Here is a 16,584-nt window from a genome sequence, read left to right on the forward strand (position 1 = left end):
CCTGTTTCTTTGAATTATTGTCGTAAATTATTAGTTAGATAGTAGAGCTCCATATCTTTAAAATTATTAATTTGTATGTTTATTTGGCAGATTTACATGATTCTTGAAAACAAACACTTAAGAGGGTCCACCCTTAAATTGTTTTTCTGCTTTAGTTATGAGGTTTATGCAATCATGAATCATGCTTTTCTTAATTATTATTATTTTTTTCCAATCGTAAAGGAAATTTTCATTCTTTTTTTAAAATAAACAATATATTATTCTACAATTACACAAATAATTAAACCTAATTACCTAACTCCAAACAAAATTATGGAAGTCAAAAGAAAACTCTACATGACTTCACACGTCTCCTTACCAAATTTTAGATAATATGTGCAGCAATAAGTATGGTGTGCCATGTCATCTACAATATAAATAATTCTGCTTTACTATAATTATTTATTTATTTGAGCTTTTTGATTCTATTAATTTCAATAGTATTTGTATTTTTGATTCTGAGTATTCACTTTATTATCTAGAAAATGTAATTAAGTGACCACTGAATTTTTATAGAGCTTGAATGGATTTGAAATCTCCATAATAAAAAAGAAAATATTAAATACCTTAACTAAATTCTATGAGATGAGGCTGTGTGTTCTTTTTATGGAGCCCAGGAGCACTCTGCATTGGATTGTTTTTGTTTAAAATTGAGCTCCTAAAAGGAGGGCATTTCCTCTTGTAAATGCAATTGGGCTTTAGGGCTTTTCAGTCAGTCAGTTAGGATATGGTAGAAGCCCGTCTCAATCCAAGGCAATAATAGTGGAGAAAATTATATAAAATACTAGTTTTTTTTTAAATATTATTTTTACTATACTTTTTTTCTTTTATTTTTACTATTTTGAATTTTATTTTTAATTATTTTGACTCTAGTTATATTATTTTTAATGCTTTCTCCACACTATTTTTAAGGAATTTGGTGAATTCTATTAATAAGAAAAAAAATTCGGGTAATATTATTTCTAAGAAAATGAGTAAAAAATCAGTAACAAAGAATTTAAAAAATAAGCAAGGTATTGATTTTCTTCTTCTAAAAATATAGTAGAGTGGAGATCGATAAAAAAATATGCTCATTGCCATTAAAATATCATTTATTATTGGTCGTTATTGTATGTATGGACTAACTTGGAATAAATTGTGAGTTTTTGATTTGTTGATTAATGGTAGAAAAAAATATGTTGAATTCTTTTGATTTGTTATTGATTTCGTTTTTAGGATGTTAGATTTTCGTAATTTGATAAGAAGTGTGTGATTTACCTTCTAGTGTTGAAGAATGTAGAGAACTATATGGTTGCAACTAACATCTGAACATGCACTTAAGCTGTTTGATGAATTTTCTGAATAAGTTTTTTTTTGGCTATTGATGATAGTTTTAATGGATGTGATACTACTAGGTTTGATATTGTATTCAAGACACTACACATATACTATATATATATATATATATATATATATATATATATATATATACAATACCAAAATATGTATACAAATACTATTTTTATACAATTTTAAGAAGATAAAAACTTTATTTTAACCTTTTTATTTTGATATACTAGAAACGTTTATTAGTAATAATACAAACATTATTGTTTTCTTTTCATTTCTATGTTCAAAATATATAGTAAAGAATAAGAATGAAAATAAAATTATAAAACGATCAAAGGAAGAGTAAATGAATTATTTTACAACTAGCAAAGAAACGAGATGAGATGGAGCATTAATTCAAGACTTCATAGCTAATTATTCAATTTGACTATTTGAATAGGCTAATAAATTGGATTAAATAGAATTATATTTTATACTAATGATATTTAATAATATGCTTGTTCTAAGAAACTGGCTAAAATTTTTAAATAGTGACAAACTTACAGGTACATATAATACCAAAGTACAAGCAAAAACCAAATAACAATTTTAGATATTATGTATATATTATATGTATATCAAAAATTTATGAAACATATACTAAAATTTATAAAAGGCATACTATTTACTAGAACTTTTTCTTGTATTTTTCTAAATATATAAACATAGTGAGTGTATTATATATAAGAAACATGTATTAAAATAAATTGAATGTATTTTATTATTTTGAAGAAACACTGATATTATATCTTTACCATTGGAAAAAAAATTAAATTTCAAAATAAAAACATGTTAAACAAATTGAAAGTTTGATTAAAAGTTAGCTAACATATACCTAATATATAGCTAAGACATACACTTTATATCCAACATATAATGAAATAAATGTAATATATAGTATTTTCTAAGAGTTTATCTTTTTATTTTTATAAATATGCAATCTATATAAATTAAAATAGTTGCAGATACCATTTACTGCTATTTTTGGTCTCTTTTCAAAAGGTACAAGTATTTAAAATATACTACAAACATATGCAACAAATACTAAAATAAATATAATACATACCAATCTTTAGAGTTTACTTTTTTAATTTTCTATATTTTTATTTTTTTTCTCGAATGGATCTCATTTTCTTCTACCTTCTTTATTATATTATGTTATAAGTGTATATAATATTTAATAATTTTATAGAAATATAGAATAATAAAATAATTATCATAAGACTATTTTCTTAATTTCTAATAATCACGAGAGTTATTATATAAACCTTAACTAAATCAATCAATTAAAACTGATATTATTGCTATTAAGAAAAATAATTTTTAAAATTAAAATATTTAAATTAAATAAATTAAAATTTTAACTAATATATATCCAATATATACCTAATATATACTTTTTATTGTACATTTATAAAAAGTTATTTTTATAATGATTATTAAATTCTTTTTAAACAAATGCAACTTATATATAAAATAAATTATATTATTAAAAAATAGTTTTAGATACTAGTTATGTATATATTCGGTTCTCTAATAATTTGACCTGCAATCAAATTAATATTATTGAATAGATATTAAACGTATGTCAGTATATATTAAACACACACCGAAATTAAATATTATAAATTTTTTGAAAATATATACCAAATTACTAATAACATATGTACCATTTTGTAAAAAAAGTATACCTACCATATACCACCTTATTTTTGAAATAATTTTTCAATTTATAGTATTTTTAAAAGAAAAAAATTTTAATAATAAAAATAATATTTTGGAGCCTTTTTTAGGTATTTATGAAAGAATCCATAATAATATGCATTGTGTTTGGATATATACAATTTAATTGAGTGAATAGTAATTGTAAGTGGTCCAGTCCTACAATTATTGTACTGTTCACATCTCTTTTTCACTTGTATGTGAGGTTTTTGGATCCAATCCACCAACACCCATTTTTAATTACCCAAATCAGAACAAGAAAACGACTGCAGAGATTTTACGCAACATATGATATATATATAAATAAAACCCTTCTCAGATTTTATAATTCCAGATAAATTCAGAATCCCTTCTATAAGAAATATACTCTCGGTTTAGATACATGATTTTAGTAAAACCTATTACTAAATGAATTGTATTATTTTGAATGAAAAAGGTAAGTCCTTGACTTTTAGGGTTAATTCTTCAAATAATTTGAGGTATATCTTTGATTTTTCTTCAGAAATGTGAAATTAAATGTGAATAAGAAGAACATTAAGGGTTGATGAAATGAAATGCGAGTTCCATATCTCATTTTATCTTGACCCAAGTCTTAGCAGCTTTGCCCATGAAAAAAGAAAAAAGAAAAAAAGAAAAAACACTTTCAGCCATCATCATCATGGCCATAGCCATAGCCATAAGTTATCTAGAGAAGAGATGTAGAGAGAAAAGATGGGACCTTTTGGCATGGAGGAGATGAGTGTCATGTAGTCGAAAGGCCAAGGGCCTTTAGATTTGCAAGCACCAGTTTGAAAACAACCTGTGCTTGGACATACCTTATATTACTGACAAATTACTTGATAATTTTTATAACTGTGTCTCTATCCATGTCTCTACCTCCAACATGCACAGGAGTGAATAGTAAGCAGCCTACGTAGCCTGTCTCCTGATCGTATAAATTTCATTATTCATATCTTCCTCCTTATTTACATATCTCTGCATTTTATTTCTTCTAATATCTCCCACACCAACTTGTAATTTTATATTTACTATTTTCACTATTTTTTGTTTTCTTCTTCTTCTTTTTCTCGTTTTCTTTTCCTGTAAATATTTACGCATGTATTTTTCTTTAGAGCTTAAGTTGAGACCAAGAAAGGCCTTTTACTTGCATCATATGATCATTATATCTCATGTGTCAAGAAATTTCAATTCTTTTTCTATTAAAATTTCATAAAGTATCCCAATAAAACATTTCTATAATATTATATATATATATATATATATATATATATATATATAAGTTTGTAGATGAAATGCTAAATCTTGAGAATTCTTCAGCTATACAAAATATTTTCCTTTTTGCAACCATATAAGATAAAGTTGACTCAGCTGAAATGACAACACAACTTTTACTCTTAGATATATATGTAGCTTGTTTGGTAACAATTGAGATGCAAAACTCCAGCTAGAATTAACATTTCTCTCAAAAAACAAATATAGTTTTGTTTGTTAGATCATTAATTTCCTACAATTTATGCAAATTAAATCTCAGCTTTACTGCCAGATATATTCTTGAAAGAAATGAAAAAATTACGAAAATTTAAAACTGTGTTTATTTTCTCTATCACTTTAATAATCTTTTAACATCCTAAAGTTACATAAGAATAATAACGGCTGAATGAAATAAAAAAAATTATTTATTGACAAAAGTCGAAAACTATAATCTGTAATTTTATTTATTCATTTAGTTTTTTGAGAAAAAGGATTTCATAACTGTATTAGAGTCGGACCTAAATTGGATCAAGCCCTAGTTTCTTGGTGCTTCTTTCCAAAACTTCAGAAGCACTGGAACTGATTCTGTATTTATATATACAACTCTAAGAAGCTTTTTCAGAACTCTTGTCCTTTTTTTTTGGGCCTGCCAGCCTTCCTATATATTAATTTTCTTATGGCTGTCAAGTCACTGTAATAGAAGAACAGAGAAAGAGGTATAATTTTTAACTGAAAACATGAAAATTTTACTAGCGTATATGAGGAAATAGTAAAAAGGAATTTGAATGATGGGTATATAGGTGTGGAATAGCAGCGTGGGTGCGGCACTTGTCACTTACCTCTGCATGGCATTCAATGCGCTTTTGGCAATTACTAAGGTTGAAGATCATGTCGCCATGCAATTCTAAATTTCAATTCCATCTGTCTCCACATCTCAACGTTGCTCAAATATTCCCTCCATCACTAATATAGAAATATCCTGCAACAATTACCACACAGAATTATACATATGTTATCCATGTGATTATGATCGATCATCAGCACAATCGATCCACACAGTCATCCATGGACATGGTAAATTTAATTTAGTTTCTTTCGGGTATTCATAGTAATAATTCGTTAAGACTATTATTAAGTATACTCTGCTGCATTACATAATTCACTTGCGAAATTATTAAATATATTCTATATATCACATAATTTATAAATAAAATTAATTATATAATTATATGTGACATTATCTATTAATTGTTGTATTTGTATTTATTAATTTTTAGTCATGATTGGTTAATAGTAATAAATAAATAAATCAATATAAATATAATATTTAATAAATAAAATTATATATATATATATATATATATATATATGAACATTTAATTCCATTAATCTATAAATACACAATAAATTGAATTTATCTAAAAATTTCTCTCTTTATCGTTTAATATACTATAAGGAAGCAACCTCATAGTTAATGATAACTGATGCTGTTTCACGAAAAGTTCAAATTATGACTATATATATATATATATATATATATATATTTGTTTGTGAAAAATTTAAGGAATGAAGCTAGACGATTCATGATTGGTTGATGTTGTGTAAGAGGAGCATATGTGGTAATGCTTTAGTTTTGGTTTAAGTTTACCATTGGTTTGTTGTGTCTAGGAGCATGTTTTACTGTAGCTAAGCTAGGGTTGAATATATATGTATTTTGCAGATAGGGTTGTGTCATATGAGAGGCTGTGCAGTAGCAATCCATACTTCTCCTTTTAGTTTGTCTACTTGTCTTGTTTAGGATCGATCTGATGTCGTGAAGTCACGTGAATGTCTTATTATATATGGCTGTAATAATAAGGTCCTCTGCCTCTGCCTCTCCTCTCCTTTGATAGACTGTTTTTTTCTGTTACCACCCTATTCTGCTCTTTCTTCTCCTTTGCCTCCTACAACTTCCACTTTCAGTGGACACAGTTCTGATCTCTCCATGACTCCTACTTATCATTCATCTTTTCCTCCTTTTACTATAGACCTTAATGAAGATCAACATCACCACCAGCTCATCTTCTGCTCGAAAACTACTACTGAAGATGCATCTTCATCTTCTTCTATATCCTACCCCATTTTTATTAACCCACCTCAAGAAGAAGTTGGATATTACCATAAAGAGTTGCAGCCTTTACACCATCAGGAAGTGGTATTATATAATTTTTCTTTTTCTTTTTTATTATTATTATGATTCATAATTCTTGATGATCTTATTAATTACTTTTCACTTCTCTTGATCTTAGGATAACATATATGCTTCGCATGGTAGATCATGGGATCATCGAATAATTAAGAACGAGAACGAGAATGGCCAAGAATTATCTGTTTGCAAGAAAGAAGACAAAAGTACTAGTATTGAAGATCAAAGAGACAACAGTTCCGTTAAGTGGATGTCTTCAAAGATGAGGTTGATGAGGAAGATGATGACTACGGATCAAACGGTCAATACTACACAGCATACATCTTCTATGCACAAGCTTGAGGATAAAGAGAAGAGCCGATCATTACCTTTACAAGATGATTATAGCAGCAAAAACTTGTCTGACAACAGTAATAACACAATTAGGGTTTGTTCTGATTGTAACACTACAAAGACCCCTCTTTGGAGAAGTGGACCACGAGGTCCTAAGGTAATTAATTTCCTTCTCCTTCACTTAATCGGGAAAACCATATATTTGGCTTTCTAATTTTCTTAATTAGCATGTGAGTGAGTGAGTTATGTTGGAGCTCAACCCAGTGGGGACCTAATTAATAATTTTCTTACAAATTGCTGTTACGGTGCAGTCACTTTGCAACGCCTGTGGAATTCGACAAAGAAAGGCGAGGCGAGCCTTGGCTGCAGCTCAAGCAAGCGCAAATGGGACAATTTTTGCTCCTGACACAGCAGCCATGAAGACTAACAAGGTGCAAAACAAAGAGAAGAGGACAAACAATAGTCATCTTCCATTCAAGAAAAGGTGCAAATTTACAGCCCAATCTCGAGGCAGCAGAAAGAAACTTTGTTTTGAAGATTTATCATCAACGATCTTGAGCAAGAATTCAGCTTTCCAACAACTTTTTCCTCAAGATGAGAAGGAAGCTGCAATTCTACTAATGGCTTTATCTTATGGCCTGGTTCATGGTTGAGTTCTTGCAACATCTTTTCTCCAATTTTCAGATATTACCTTAATCTCTTTGCTTAGTAACAATTTATAGTAGAGTGAGGCAGTGAGCTAGCTAGCTATGCATATTTTGTTCGAGAAAGATTGTTTGATTTGTGAGGAGAAAAAAAGAAATGAAATAAAAAAAGAATCATCAATAAGTAGATTGTTGTGATCTAGGAGCTAATTCCAGTGAATTTGAGCAGGTTGATAACCAGATCATGGATCTCCTGTTCATCTACGTACTGTTGTGTGTTGTCAAGCTTAATAAACCGTGTCCAAGGTTTTTGTTTTCATCTTTCTTTTTTTCCTGCGTTTTCTTTATATTATTGCTTGTTCAGCTCTTACTGTAAAATGATTCTGATCAAGGGAAGTAAGAAACGAATATGGTACACATTGTCTCGATAATCGTTGACAATAAACCAGTCAATAATGAATGGTTTTGGATTGTATTAAGGTGCTACCGGACATTTCAGGGAATCACGAGATCAAGAAATTGCACATTGCAGGAACCCACTTTATCTCTTAACGAGTGGCCTAGATCAATGTATATATAGGCAATGTAACAGTATAAGATATCCTATACTATTAAGAGCTAATCATCATATACGTACCCTCCAGTTAATTTTAAATGTAATTTGAAAATTAGGGACTGATACGCAGTACTCATGCTAGCACAATCTCATGAACATATGGTAATAAGTTACATTCCAATCCATTTTCTTGACTTATTGATGATTGTGATGAGATTGAGAGTCACACTTCACTAGGGTTAATACATAAAGCTTTTATTTACAAGTCTTCTGATAAAAGAACCTGGAGGAAAGTACTTTTGTCTAAGACACATTGTCTAGATCCAAGACTACTTTTTGAATGAAGTGAAAAAGTATTGTTAAAGAAAAGCTGTAGTCCAAGAAGAACAAGTGGATAGCCATGACTTTAATTGTTGACAGGCGTAAAACTGTGGGTTTTCAGTTGGGACAAAGTAGTTGGAAAACGAATCTGTAGATTGATTTTGTCAAGTGGGTGTTGTTGTTCTACTGTGAAAGGTGATGTTTCAAATTTCGATTCTTACATCTCTACAATTTATTTATTGAAACTTGTTTCGTCTTTCCAAGTTGCAACTTCAAAACTTTATATGAGCTGAAATTTAACCAATTTGCTGTATGTATAAAAATATAAATTTTTTATTTGTGCCGAGAGAGGTTAAAAATATATTTAATCTGAATATAATACATAAAAAAAATATTTATCTTTTTAATATTTTCTTAAGAACAAGTTTGTTGTACTTTGCAGCGGAATTTGATTTCGATAAATTTATTTGAAATAGTTGCTTTTATAATTTAGTATAGAATTATAAATGAGTTAAATAGTTTGGTTAAATTTCATTAGTAGCTTTCATTCTTTGGTATTTATGGAAAAACAGAATTAACTTAATTGTCAACCAGAAACATAGTCTGAAAGGGAGGTAAATTTTTCAAGCTACAAAAGATCTATATGAATATTCTGATGTGCTCCGATCTCCTCTGACTGATGATATCCTTCCTCTCCCTGCCTCTTCTCCGACTGAGCCTTTATCTATATCAGAAGGGATGCTCTTAATGTTGGTTGAGTGCGGTCCATCAATCACAAATTCCTATCATGGCAAATTTACAATGGAGTAGTCTTTCGTTATATCCCTCGTACTTTTAATCATTTCGCACATCCTGAAGCTAAACGTTCTTTTTTCTTTTCTTCTGTATAATTTGGACTTCTGTGTCTTCTATCTTTGGAAAAGAGAGAGAGAAAAAGAGAGAGAGAGAGAGAGAGAGAGAGAGAGAGAAAGAAACATCAAATAATGAATTTGAGGAATTTAGCACATATGAAATTAATGAATCTTGCTTGTTCCAAAGGCTTTAAGAAAGTGATTCTCGGAGTGGACAGTAGTATGGTTATTCAACTCATCTCAAGAGATAGAAAGGTATCTGAGAATAATTCTTCTCTTGTTGGAGCAATTCGGGAGTGCTTCAGTTGGGCTTGGGAGTTATCTTGCATTCGTGCCTATCAGGAGGGAAACAAGTGTGCTGCCTATCGGGAGGGAAACAAGTGTGCTGACTGGCTCGCAAACTTTGCATTTGATATGGTTTGGGGCGTTCACAATTTAGTAGCTGGTCCTGGTGGCCTTTCCCTGCTGTTGAAGAAGCCTCAATATCTGTTGAAGATACACCAAAACCAGGCAGCAACAATGTTCAACAGTCAAAGACTGGCAGTAAGGACCAACAATCTTTGACTGTTTGATATGGACTCAGAACTCTAGATCATCACAGACCTATTAGGGAAAGGGAGCAACACCTCTCCCCTAAAGGGAAAAAGGCTGCTTCAACCTATCCCTAAGCTAGATTTAAACGTTGGAGTGCAACAAGCAACAACAAGGAGCAATAGGACCATTGCAAACATACTTGTATATAACAGAACATACTTGTACTCAATAATCTTAGAATTCACATTTCAGTAAATATTCATCACAGATCATAGAAATATAAACAATTTCTTCATGGTATCAGAGCAGGTTTAACCTCTCATCATCTACCCCAACCACATAAACTTAAAATGTCTCACAATGATGTTTCAAAGCTAACCAACATTGTACTCAAAGGCAACTAGAACTACTTTGAATGGTCTAGATCAGTATACATCAGTTTGAGCGGCAGGAAAAAGTTGGGATTCATCATAGGAATCAAAAGCAGACCAACTCCTATCAACTCAGCACAACCAACTAAAGAAGAAACAGAAGGGATTGAGGAATGGCAGACAACCGACCATATAGTCATGTCCCTCCTCACAAATACAATGGAACCACAGATTTCACGACTATGCATATTGCTCGAATCCTCACAAGAAATTTGGAGGAAAATGAAAGGCTTATACGGACACGAGCAAAATTTTGCTCATATTTTTAATTTGAAGCAGAAGCTTTCTCAAATCAAACAGGGGACAAAATCAAGCACAAACTACGCTACAGAAGTTTTAACCAGGTGGGAGGAGTTACAAAACTACCTCCCACCCACCACAGATCTAGAGGAGATCAGAAAGAGAGCCGAACAAGATTTAGTTTATACCTACCTCGGGGGCCTGGACTCCAATTATGAAGCTCTGCGCTCGCAAATCTTGTTGTCCAACTCCTTCCTGAAGATTGATGCCGTCATAGCCATCTTCTAGCAGGAAGAGACTCGACGAAGCACGATGAACGCCTCTAGCCCCTCCAACCCAGAAAACCGGGCGTTTTTCTCACGCCATCTCGACCTCCACGAAGGGTTGCGAAGGGGCGCTGCGGTGCGACACCTGCGGGCGGGCACACCCACGACAGATGCTGGCACCTTCACCCTCATCTGCGGCCTCTCCATGATCGGGGTGAAGGGAGAAGGGGGGACGCATGCAATAGGGGCGGCGGCGGAGGGCGAAGGGAGAATGAGCGGTTTGGAGGCAGCTGCATCAAGAGCTGGGAAGAAGAAGAAAGAAAACCTAAAGGAGAAGTGGGCAACATATGCCCCCTAAAAGGGTCGGGTTATTTCAGGTCGGGTCCCACAAGTCGATCCGAGCCCATCAATTGGCCCGAGCCCAAGAACTCCTCCCGGAAACCGCCTGCCCGAGCCCAAGAATCTTGTCCCACTGTGCCTAGAAAATTGGCCCACCAAGCCGGGCCCACCATAGATCCAACCCGGATTGCAGCCTCCACCCGACCCGCCCATGCTGGAAATTTGCATCTTTCCCAGCTCATTTCTCAGCTCCAATCTCTTGTAAATCAGCTAGCCTCATGGGTCGTGTTCGGGCTTCTCACTCAAAATTATTCTAATTTGTTTCACTCTAAAGATTGGATTATTGATTCAGGTGCTACCGACCATATGACATGGGACGCAACAAAACTACACAATTTTGTTCCCATTGAATCTCAACATGTGATCACCGCAAATGGTGCCCATGCCAAAATCTCTGGCTGTGGCACCTCCACCATCTTCCGCCAAAATATTCATGATATATTATTCTTACCTGATTTTCAATCAAACTTATTATCTGTTGGAAAAATTACCCGTCATTTAAATTGTAATGTTATTTTCTCACCAACTTCAGTACTGTTTCAGGATCGCATCACCGGGAAGATGATTGGTGAGGGATATTTTAAAAATGGTCTTTACTACCTTAGAGACTCCACTACCCGTTGTCTTGCATCAACAAGTCCGGTCAATCAAGGGATGTTGATGCATCGGCGACTTGGGCACCCCTCCGATCACATCCTAAACAAACTTTTCCCTTGTCATTTAAATTCTGGTTATTGTGATATTTGCAAATTTTCTAAACATACCAGGTTACCGTTTCCTGTGTCCTCCACTACTTCCATAAAGATGTTTGATTTAATTCATTATGATGTTTGGGGACCTGCCCCCTATACTTCTTACAACCATTTTCGTTATTTTGTCACCTTTATTGATGATTTCTCCCGTCTCACTTAGGTATACTTACTAAAAGGAAAAAATGAAGTTTTTTCCTGTTTTCAGAATTTCTTTCATTTCGTTCAAACTCAATATGATGCCAAAATTAAAAATTTTCGATCCGATAATGGCACTGAATATATTAATAGAAACTTTTCTGATTTCTTCTCCGAATAAGGCATTTTACACCAAACCACCTGTATTTATACTCCTGAACAGAATGGCGTTTCTGAACGAAAAAACCGCCATCTTCTTGAAGTCACTAGATCACTTTTTTTTCAAAACAATGTTCCTCATATTTTTTGGTCTGATGCCCTCCTCACCGCTGCCTACCTTATTAACAGATTACCTACTCCCACTCTTCAAAACCACAGTCCTTTGGAAATCCTTAAGGGCCGAAAAATAGATTTGGGCCACCTTCGAGTTTTTGGTTGCATTGCTTTTGTTCATATTAGACGATCCCATAAACTTGACTCAAGTTCCGCTAATTGGTGTAAAGCCATGAAAGAAGAACTTCAGGCTTTAGAGAAAAATGAAACTTGGAAGCTTGTCCCCCTACCACCAAACAAAAAACATGTGGGTTGTAAATGGGTGTATAAAATCAAATACAAGCATGATGGTTCAATTGAGAGGTATAAATCTAGGCTAGTAGCGAAAGGCTTCACTCAGACCTATGGTGTGGATTACCAGGAAACCTTTGCTCAGAGCAAAATGAGCAATCGTCAGATTTTACTATCTTGCTACTAACTCAGTCGGGGATTATTTCGGATGGACGTTAAGAACGCATTTCTGCAAGGATCCCTGGAAGAAGAGGTGTACATGTCTCTACCTCCAGGTCATAATTTTGCCTCTGACTCCTCCCTGGTATGTAAGTTACAAAAGGCAATCTACGGGTTGAAGCAATCACCTAGAGCATGGTATGCCAAGCTAAGTCATTTTCTATTAAAAATTGATTTCAGCAAATGTACCTCTGATTCATCCATGTTCGTTAAACACACTCTCACATACACGATCATTATCTTGATTTATGTGGATGACATTATTGTAACAGGGAACAATAATGAGGAAATTGAGAAAGTAAAGTAAAAATTAAAAAGGAAATTTGACATTAAGGATCTTGGTCAATTAACCTACTTTCTCGGAATAGAAATGGCAAAATCTCATAAAGGTCTATTTCTGTCTCAGAGAAAGTATGTTCTAGTTCTCTTAAAAGAAATAGGGAAAATAGGAGCTAAGCCTATAGATACCCCTATAGAGACCAAGACTAGACTTAACTTAGAGGATGGTGACCCTCTAGATGACATAGGTCATTACCAGCGCCTGGTGGGGAAATTGATTTACTTAACCGTCACCAGACCTGACATTAGTTATGCTGTGAGTATGATTAGCCAGTTTATGCATGCTCCACGTACTCCTCATTTAGATGCAGTTGATAGGATCTTAAGATACCTCAAAGGTACTCCAGGATATGGTATCTGGATGAGAAATAATAATAATGCTATCACTATTACTGGTTTCTCCGAGAAAATCGACTTCAGGATTCTGCACATTTGTAGGAGGAAACCTAGTGACATGGAAGAGTAAAAAACAATCAGTAACCGCAAGGTCCAGTGCCGGCTGGCATCGACGGCTAGTGAACTCATTTGGATAAAGCAAGTTTTGGTTGATATGGGAGTAAAACATAAGGCCCGATGGAGATGTACTGTGATAACCATGCAGCCAGACACATTGCATCAAACCCAGTCTTTCATGAAAGGACTAAACATATTGAAATTGACTGTCACTTCATAAGAGAGAAAGTCCAATCAGGAGAAATCACAACTCCGTTCATCCGAAGCCATGAACAACTGGCAGATATCTTCACCAAAGCCCTAGACAAAGCAAGTCATCGAAGGCTCCTCAGCAAGATGGGTTCTATCAACTTATTCGAACCCACCTTGAGGGGGAGTGTTGAAGAAGCCTCAATATCTGTTGAAGATACACAAAAATCAAAGAACAATATTCAATACCAAAGATCGGTAAGGACCAACAGTCTTTGACTGGATATGGCCTCAGAACTCTAGATCATCACAGGCCTATTAGGGAAAGGGAGCAACACCTCTCCCCTAAAGGGAAAAAGGCTGCTTCAACCTATCCCTAAGCTAGATTTAAACGTTGGAGTGCAACAAGCAACAACAAGGAGCAATAGGACCGTTGCAAACATACTTGTATATAACAGAACATACTTGTACTCAATAATCTTAGAATTCACATTTCAGTAAATATTCATCACAGATCATAGAAATATAAACAATTTCTTCACCTGCTTTTGCTTGCTGACGCATCTGGTGTTAGTGATATTAGAAGTGTTGTGCAGTAACTTTTTGTTTTGGGGCTTTGCCTCTCTTTTGTTACCAAAGAAAAGAAGAAATTTGGGAAGAAGGGAAAGAATCGTTTGGGAATAATGCAGAGATGCATTTTCTCTTTCAAGCAGGAAAATATATGCTAATTAATTTGTTCATCCTCTAAGGATTATTTGGATTAATTATTATATGGAGTATCTTAAAAATCATGTAAATTATAATTTGTATTTTTTGATGGACCTCTGAAAGTATTTTATTTGGAAAAGAAATTCACACTCAACGAGCAGAGGAGAAAAGAAAAAAGAAGTATTTAGGATATAATGGGCTGAAGACGTAGGTCAACTTAACTTTATTATTCCGTTGACTTGGGAATACTTTTATTTTATTTTATTTTTACTTTTTCTTATTCTAATAATTCAATCCTTACAGATTGTAATTACAAGGGTGTATTAACTTATATTTATAAATATTTCAATCTTTGTCCCTAGGTATCGTTTGGCTATATTATTGTAATCTCTAACGGTGTATATTATTTTTCTTCTTTCTATTTAAATTCTTCGTTGTTTTTCATATAATTTTTATTAAATAATCTAATAAAGTCCTAATGAGTTAATCAAATTTATATTAATGATTATTGTTTTATTGTTTCAGTGGGTTGATCCGAGGCTTCTTATAATAATAATAATAATAATAATAATAATAGATAATAATGTTTTATTGAGGTACTATGTAAATTGTCCAACTAATAGTTAACAATTTTTATTCGCTTGGATAGGATAATGCGGGCGTACTGATGTATGTGATTTGTTTATGTTTCTGTTAAATTAATTTCGGAACACAAACCCTAAACCCTAACATAAAATTGAAAAATGGCACTGGCAGAATTAGGAGGTAGCATGTCTAGGGCAATCCAGCAGATGAACAATGCGTCCATAATCGACTTGTGCCTGAACGAGATTGCTTTGTCTCTCTTTCAATCTGATGTACAATTCAATCTCGTTCGCAAAATGCAAGTCAACATCAAGAAATTCATCCATAATAATCACTACTTTGCTGCTGGCTACGACAAGCCATACATTATCCAGCATGTAATTTTCTAATCTCACCATATTACCCCGTTATTGAACTTAAACTGTTAGAGATATTGATAGAAAGTTTGGATTTTTTTTTTTTTTATTGCAGGCTATCTTTAACGAGCTTTGCAAATTGTTGGACCCTGGAGAGCCATCTTTTGCAAGAAAAATAAAAAAAGTTTAGTTATGTTTGTTGGCTTACAAGGTGATAGAAGTTGCTTTCTTTTTGTTCTTATCCTTATTTATAGCGAATTGGATTGATGCGTCTGGTATTTTGTGTAACTGGGTGGTTTTTGTTTTATCTAACTTGATGTTGTATAAACTCCTCAGCCTCTGGGAAAACTACTGCATGTACTCAATTTGCTTACTTTTATAAGAAAAAAGGTTGGAGACCTGCTATTGTCTATGCTGATGCATTTAGAGCGAGTAATTTTGATCAGTTGATGAAGAATGCAATAGAAGCTACAATTCCACGCTACGGAAGGTAAGTATACTTTGCGATTTTAGTTTGGTTTCTTCTTGTACCCAAAAACAAGGATGTAATTAATTATATCCGCATTTTTATTGTTTTTGCAGTTTTATGGAATCACATCCTGTGAAAGCAGTGCAGAAATGCATTAAGAGAAATTCTGATCTTATAATTATTGATACCACTGAGCGGCATACGGAAGTAGCTTCTCTATTGAAAGAAATGCGCCAAGTTTCTGAGACAACGGTTTTTTTATTGCTTCAAGTTTGTGATTTAGTTGATTTATGGACGTTTATCAGCTTTATAGGTGCCGAAATATTTTATATCGTGCAGAAACTAGATCTTTTAGTATTTGTTATGGATAAGCTGCATTTGAACAAGCTCAGGCATTTAAGCAAAGTGTTGAAGTTGGGGTGGTAATTGTTACTAAAATGAATGGAAATGCGGAGGCTGGTGTTGCTCTTAGCGCGTAAGTTGTAATTCTTTTTATTATTTTACACTGTAATTAAGTGGTGTTTATAAAAGAAGTGGCACCAACAGCACTGTCTATAAACACGCAGCACTTTTGTTCAACTAAAATCAGTTCCTCATTTTCTTATGAGTTTGGTATTCCTGAAGCCCTTTTGCATGCCCCAGGATTTGAGACTTCTTTTTGGGTTTAAGGAGAAA

At 33.2% G+C, this 16,584-nt stretch overlaps 2 protein-coding genes across 2 annotated transcripts; both read left to right on the plus strand.

Annotated features, from left to right (window-relative positions):
* Positions 1-6,192: 6,192 nt before the first annotated feature.
* On the plus strand, positions 6,193-7,861 carry LOC8272544 (GATA transcription factor 21). The gene is made up of 3 exons (XM_025156511.2): positions 6,193-6,574; positions 6,669-7,055; positions 7,210-7,861. The coding sequence occupies exons 1-3, from the start codon at positions 6,365-6,367 to the stop codon at positions 7,549-7,551; spliced, it is 939 nt and encodes a 312-aa protein (XP_025012279.1). The 5' UTR covers positions 6,193-6,364; the 3' UTR covers positions 7,552-7,861.
* A 7,381-nt stretch (positions 7,862-15,242) lies between these two features.
* On the plus strand, positions 15,243-16,355 carry LOC8272543 (signal recognition particle 54 kDa protein 2-like). Its single transcript, XM_048372383.1, has 4 exons — positions 15,243-15,461; positions 15,556-15,606; positions 15,764-15,930; positions 16,023-16,355. The coding sequence occupies exons 1-4, from the start codon at positions 15,243-15,245 to the stop codon at positions 16,333-16,335; spliced, it is 750 nt and encodes a 249-aa protein (XP_048228340.1). The 3' UTR covers positions 16,336-16,355.
* The last annotated feature ends 229 nt before the right edge of the window (positions 16,356-16,584 follow it).

The sequence above is a fragment of the Ricinus communis genome, chromosome 3 (genome assembly GCF_019578655.1).
Source record: "Ricinus communis isolate WT05 ecotype wild-type chromosome 3, ASM1957865v1, whole genome shotgun sequence".
In the NCBI taxonomy this organism is placed as follows: domain Eukaryota; kingdom Viridiplantae; phylum Streptophyta; class Magnoliopsida; order Malpighiales; family Euphorbiaceae; genus Ricinus; species Ricinus communis.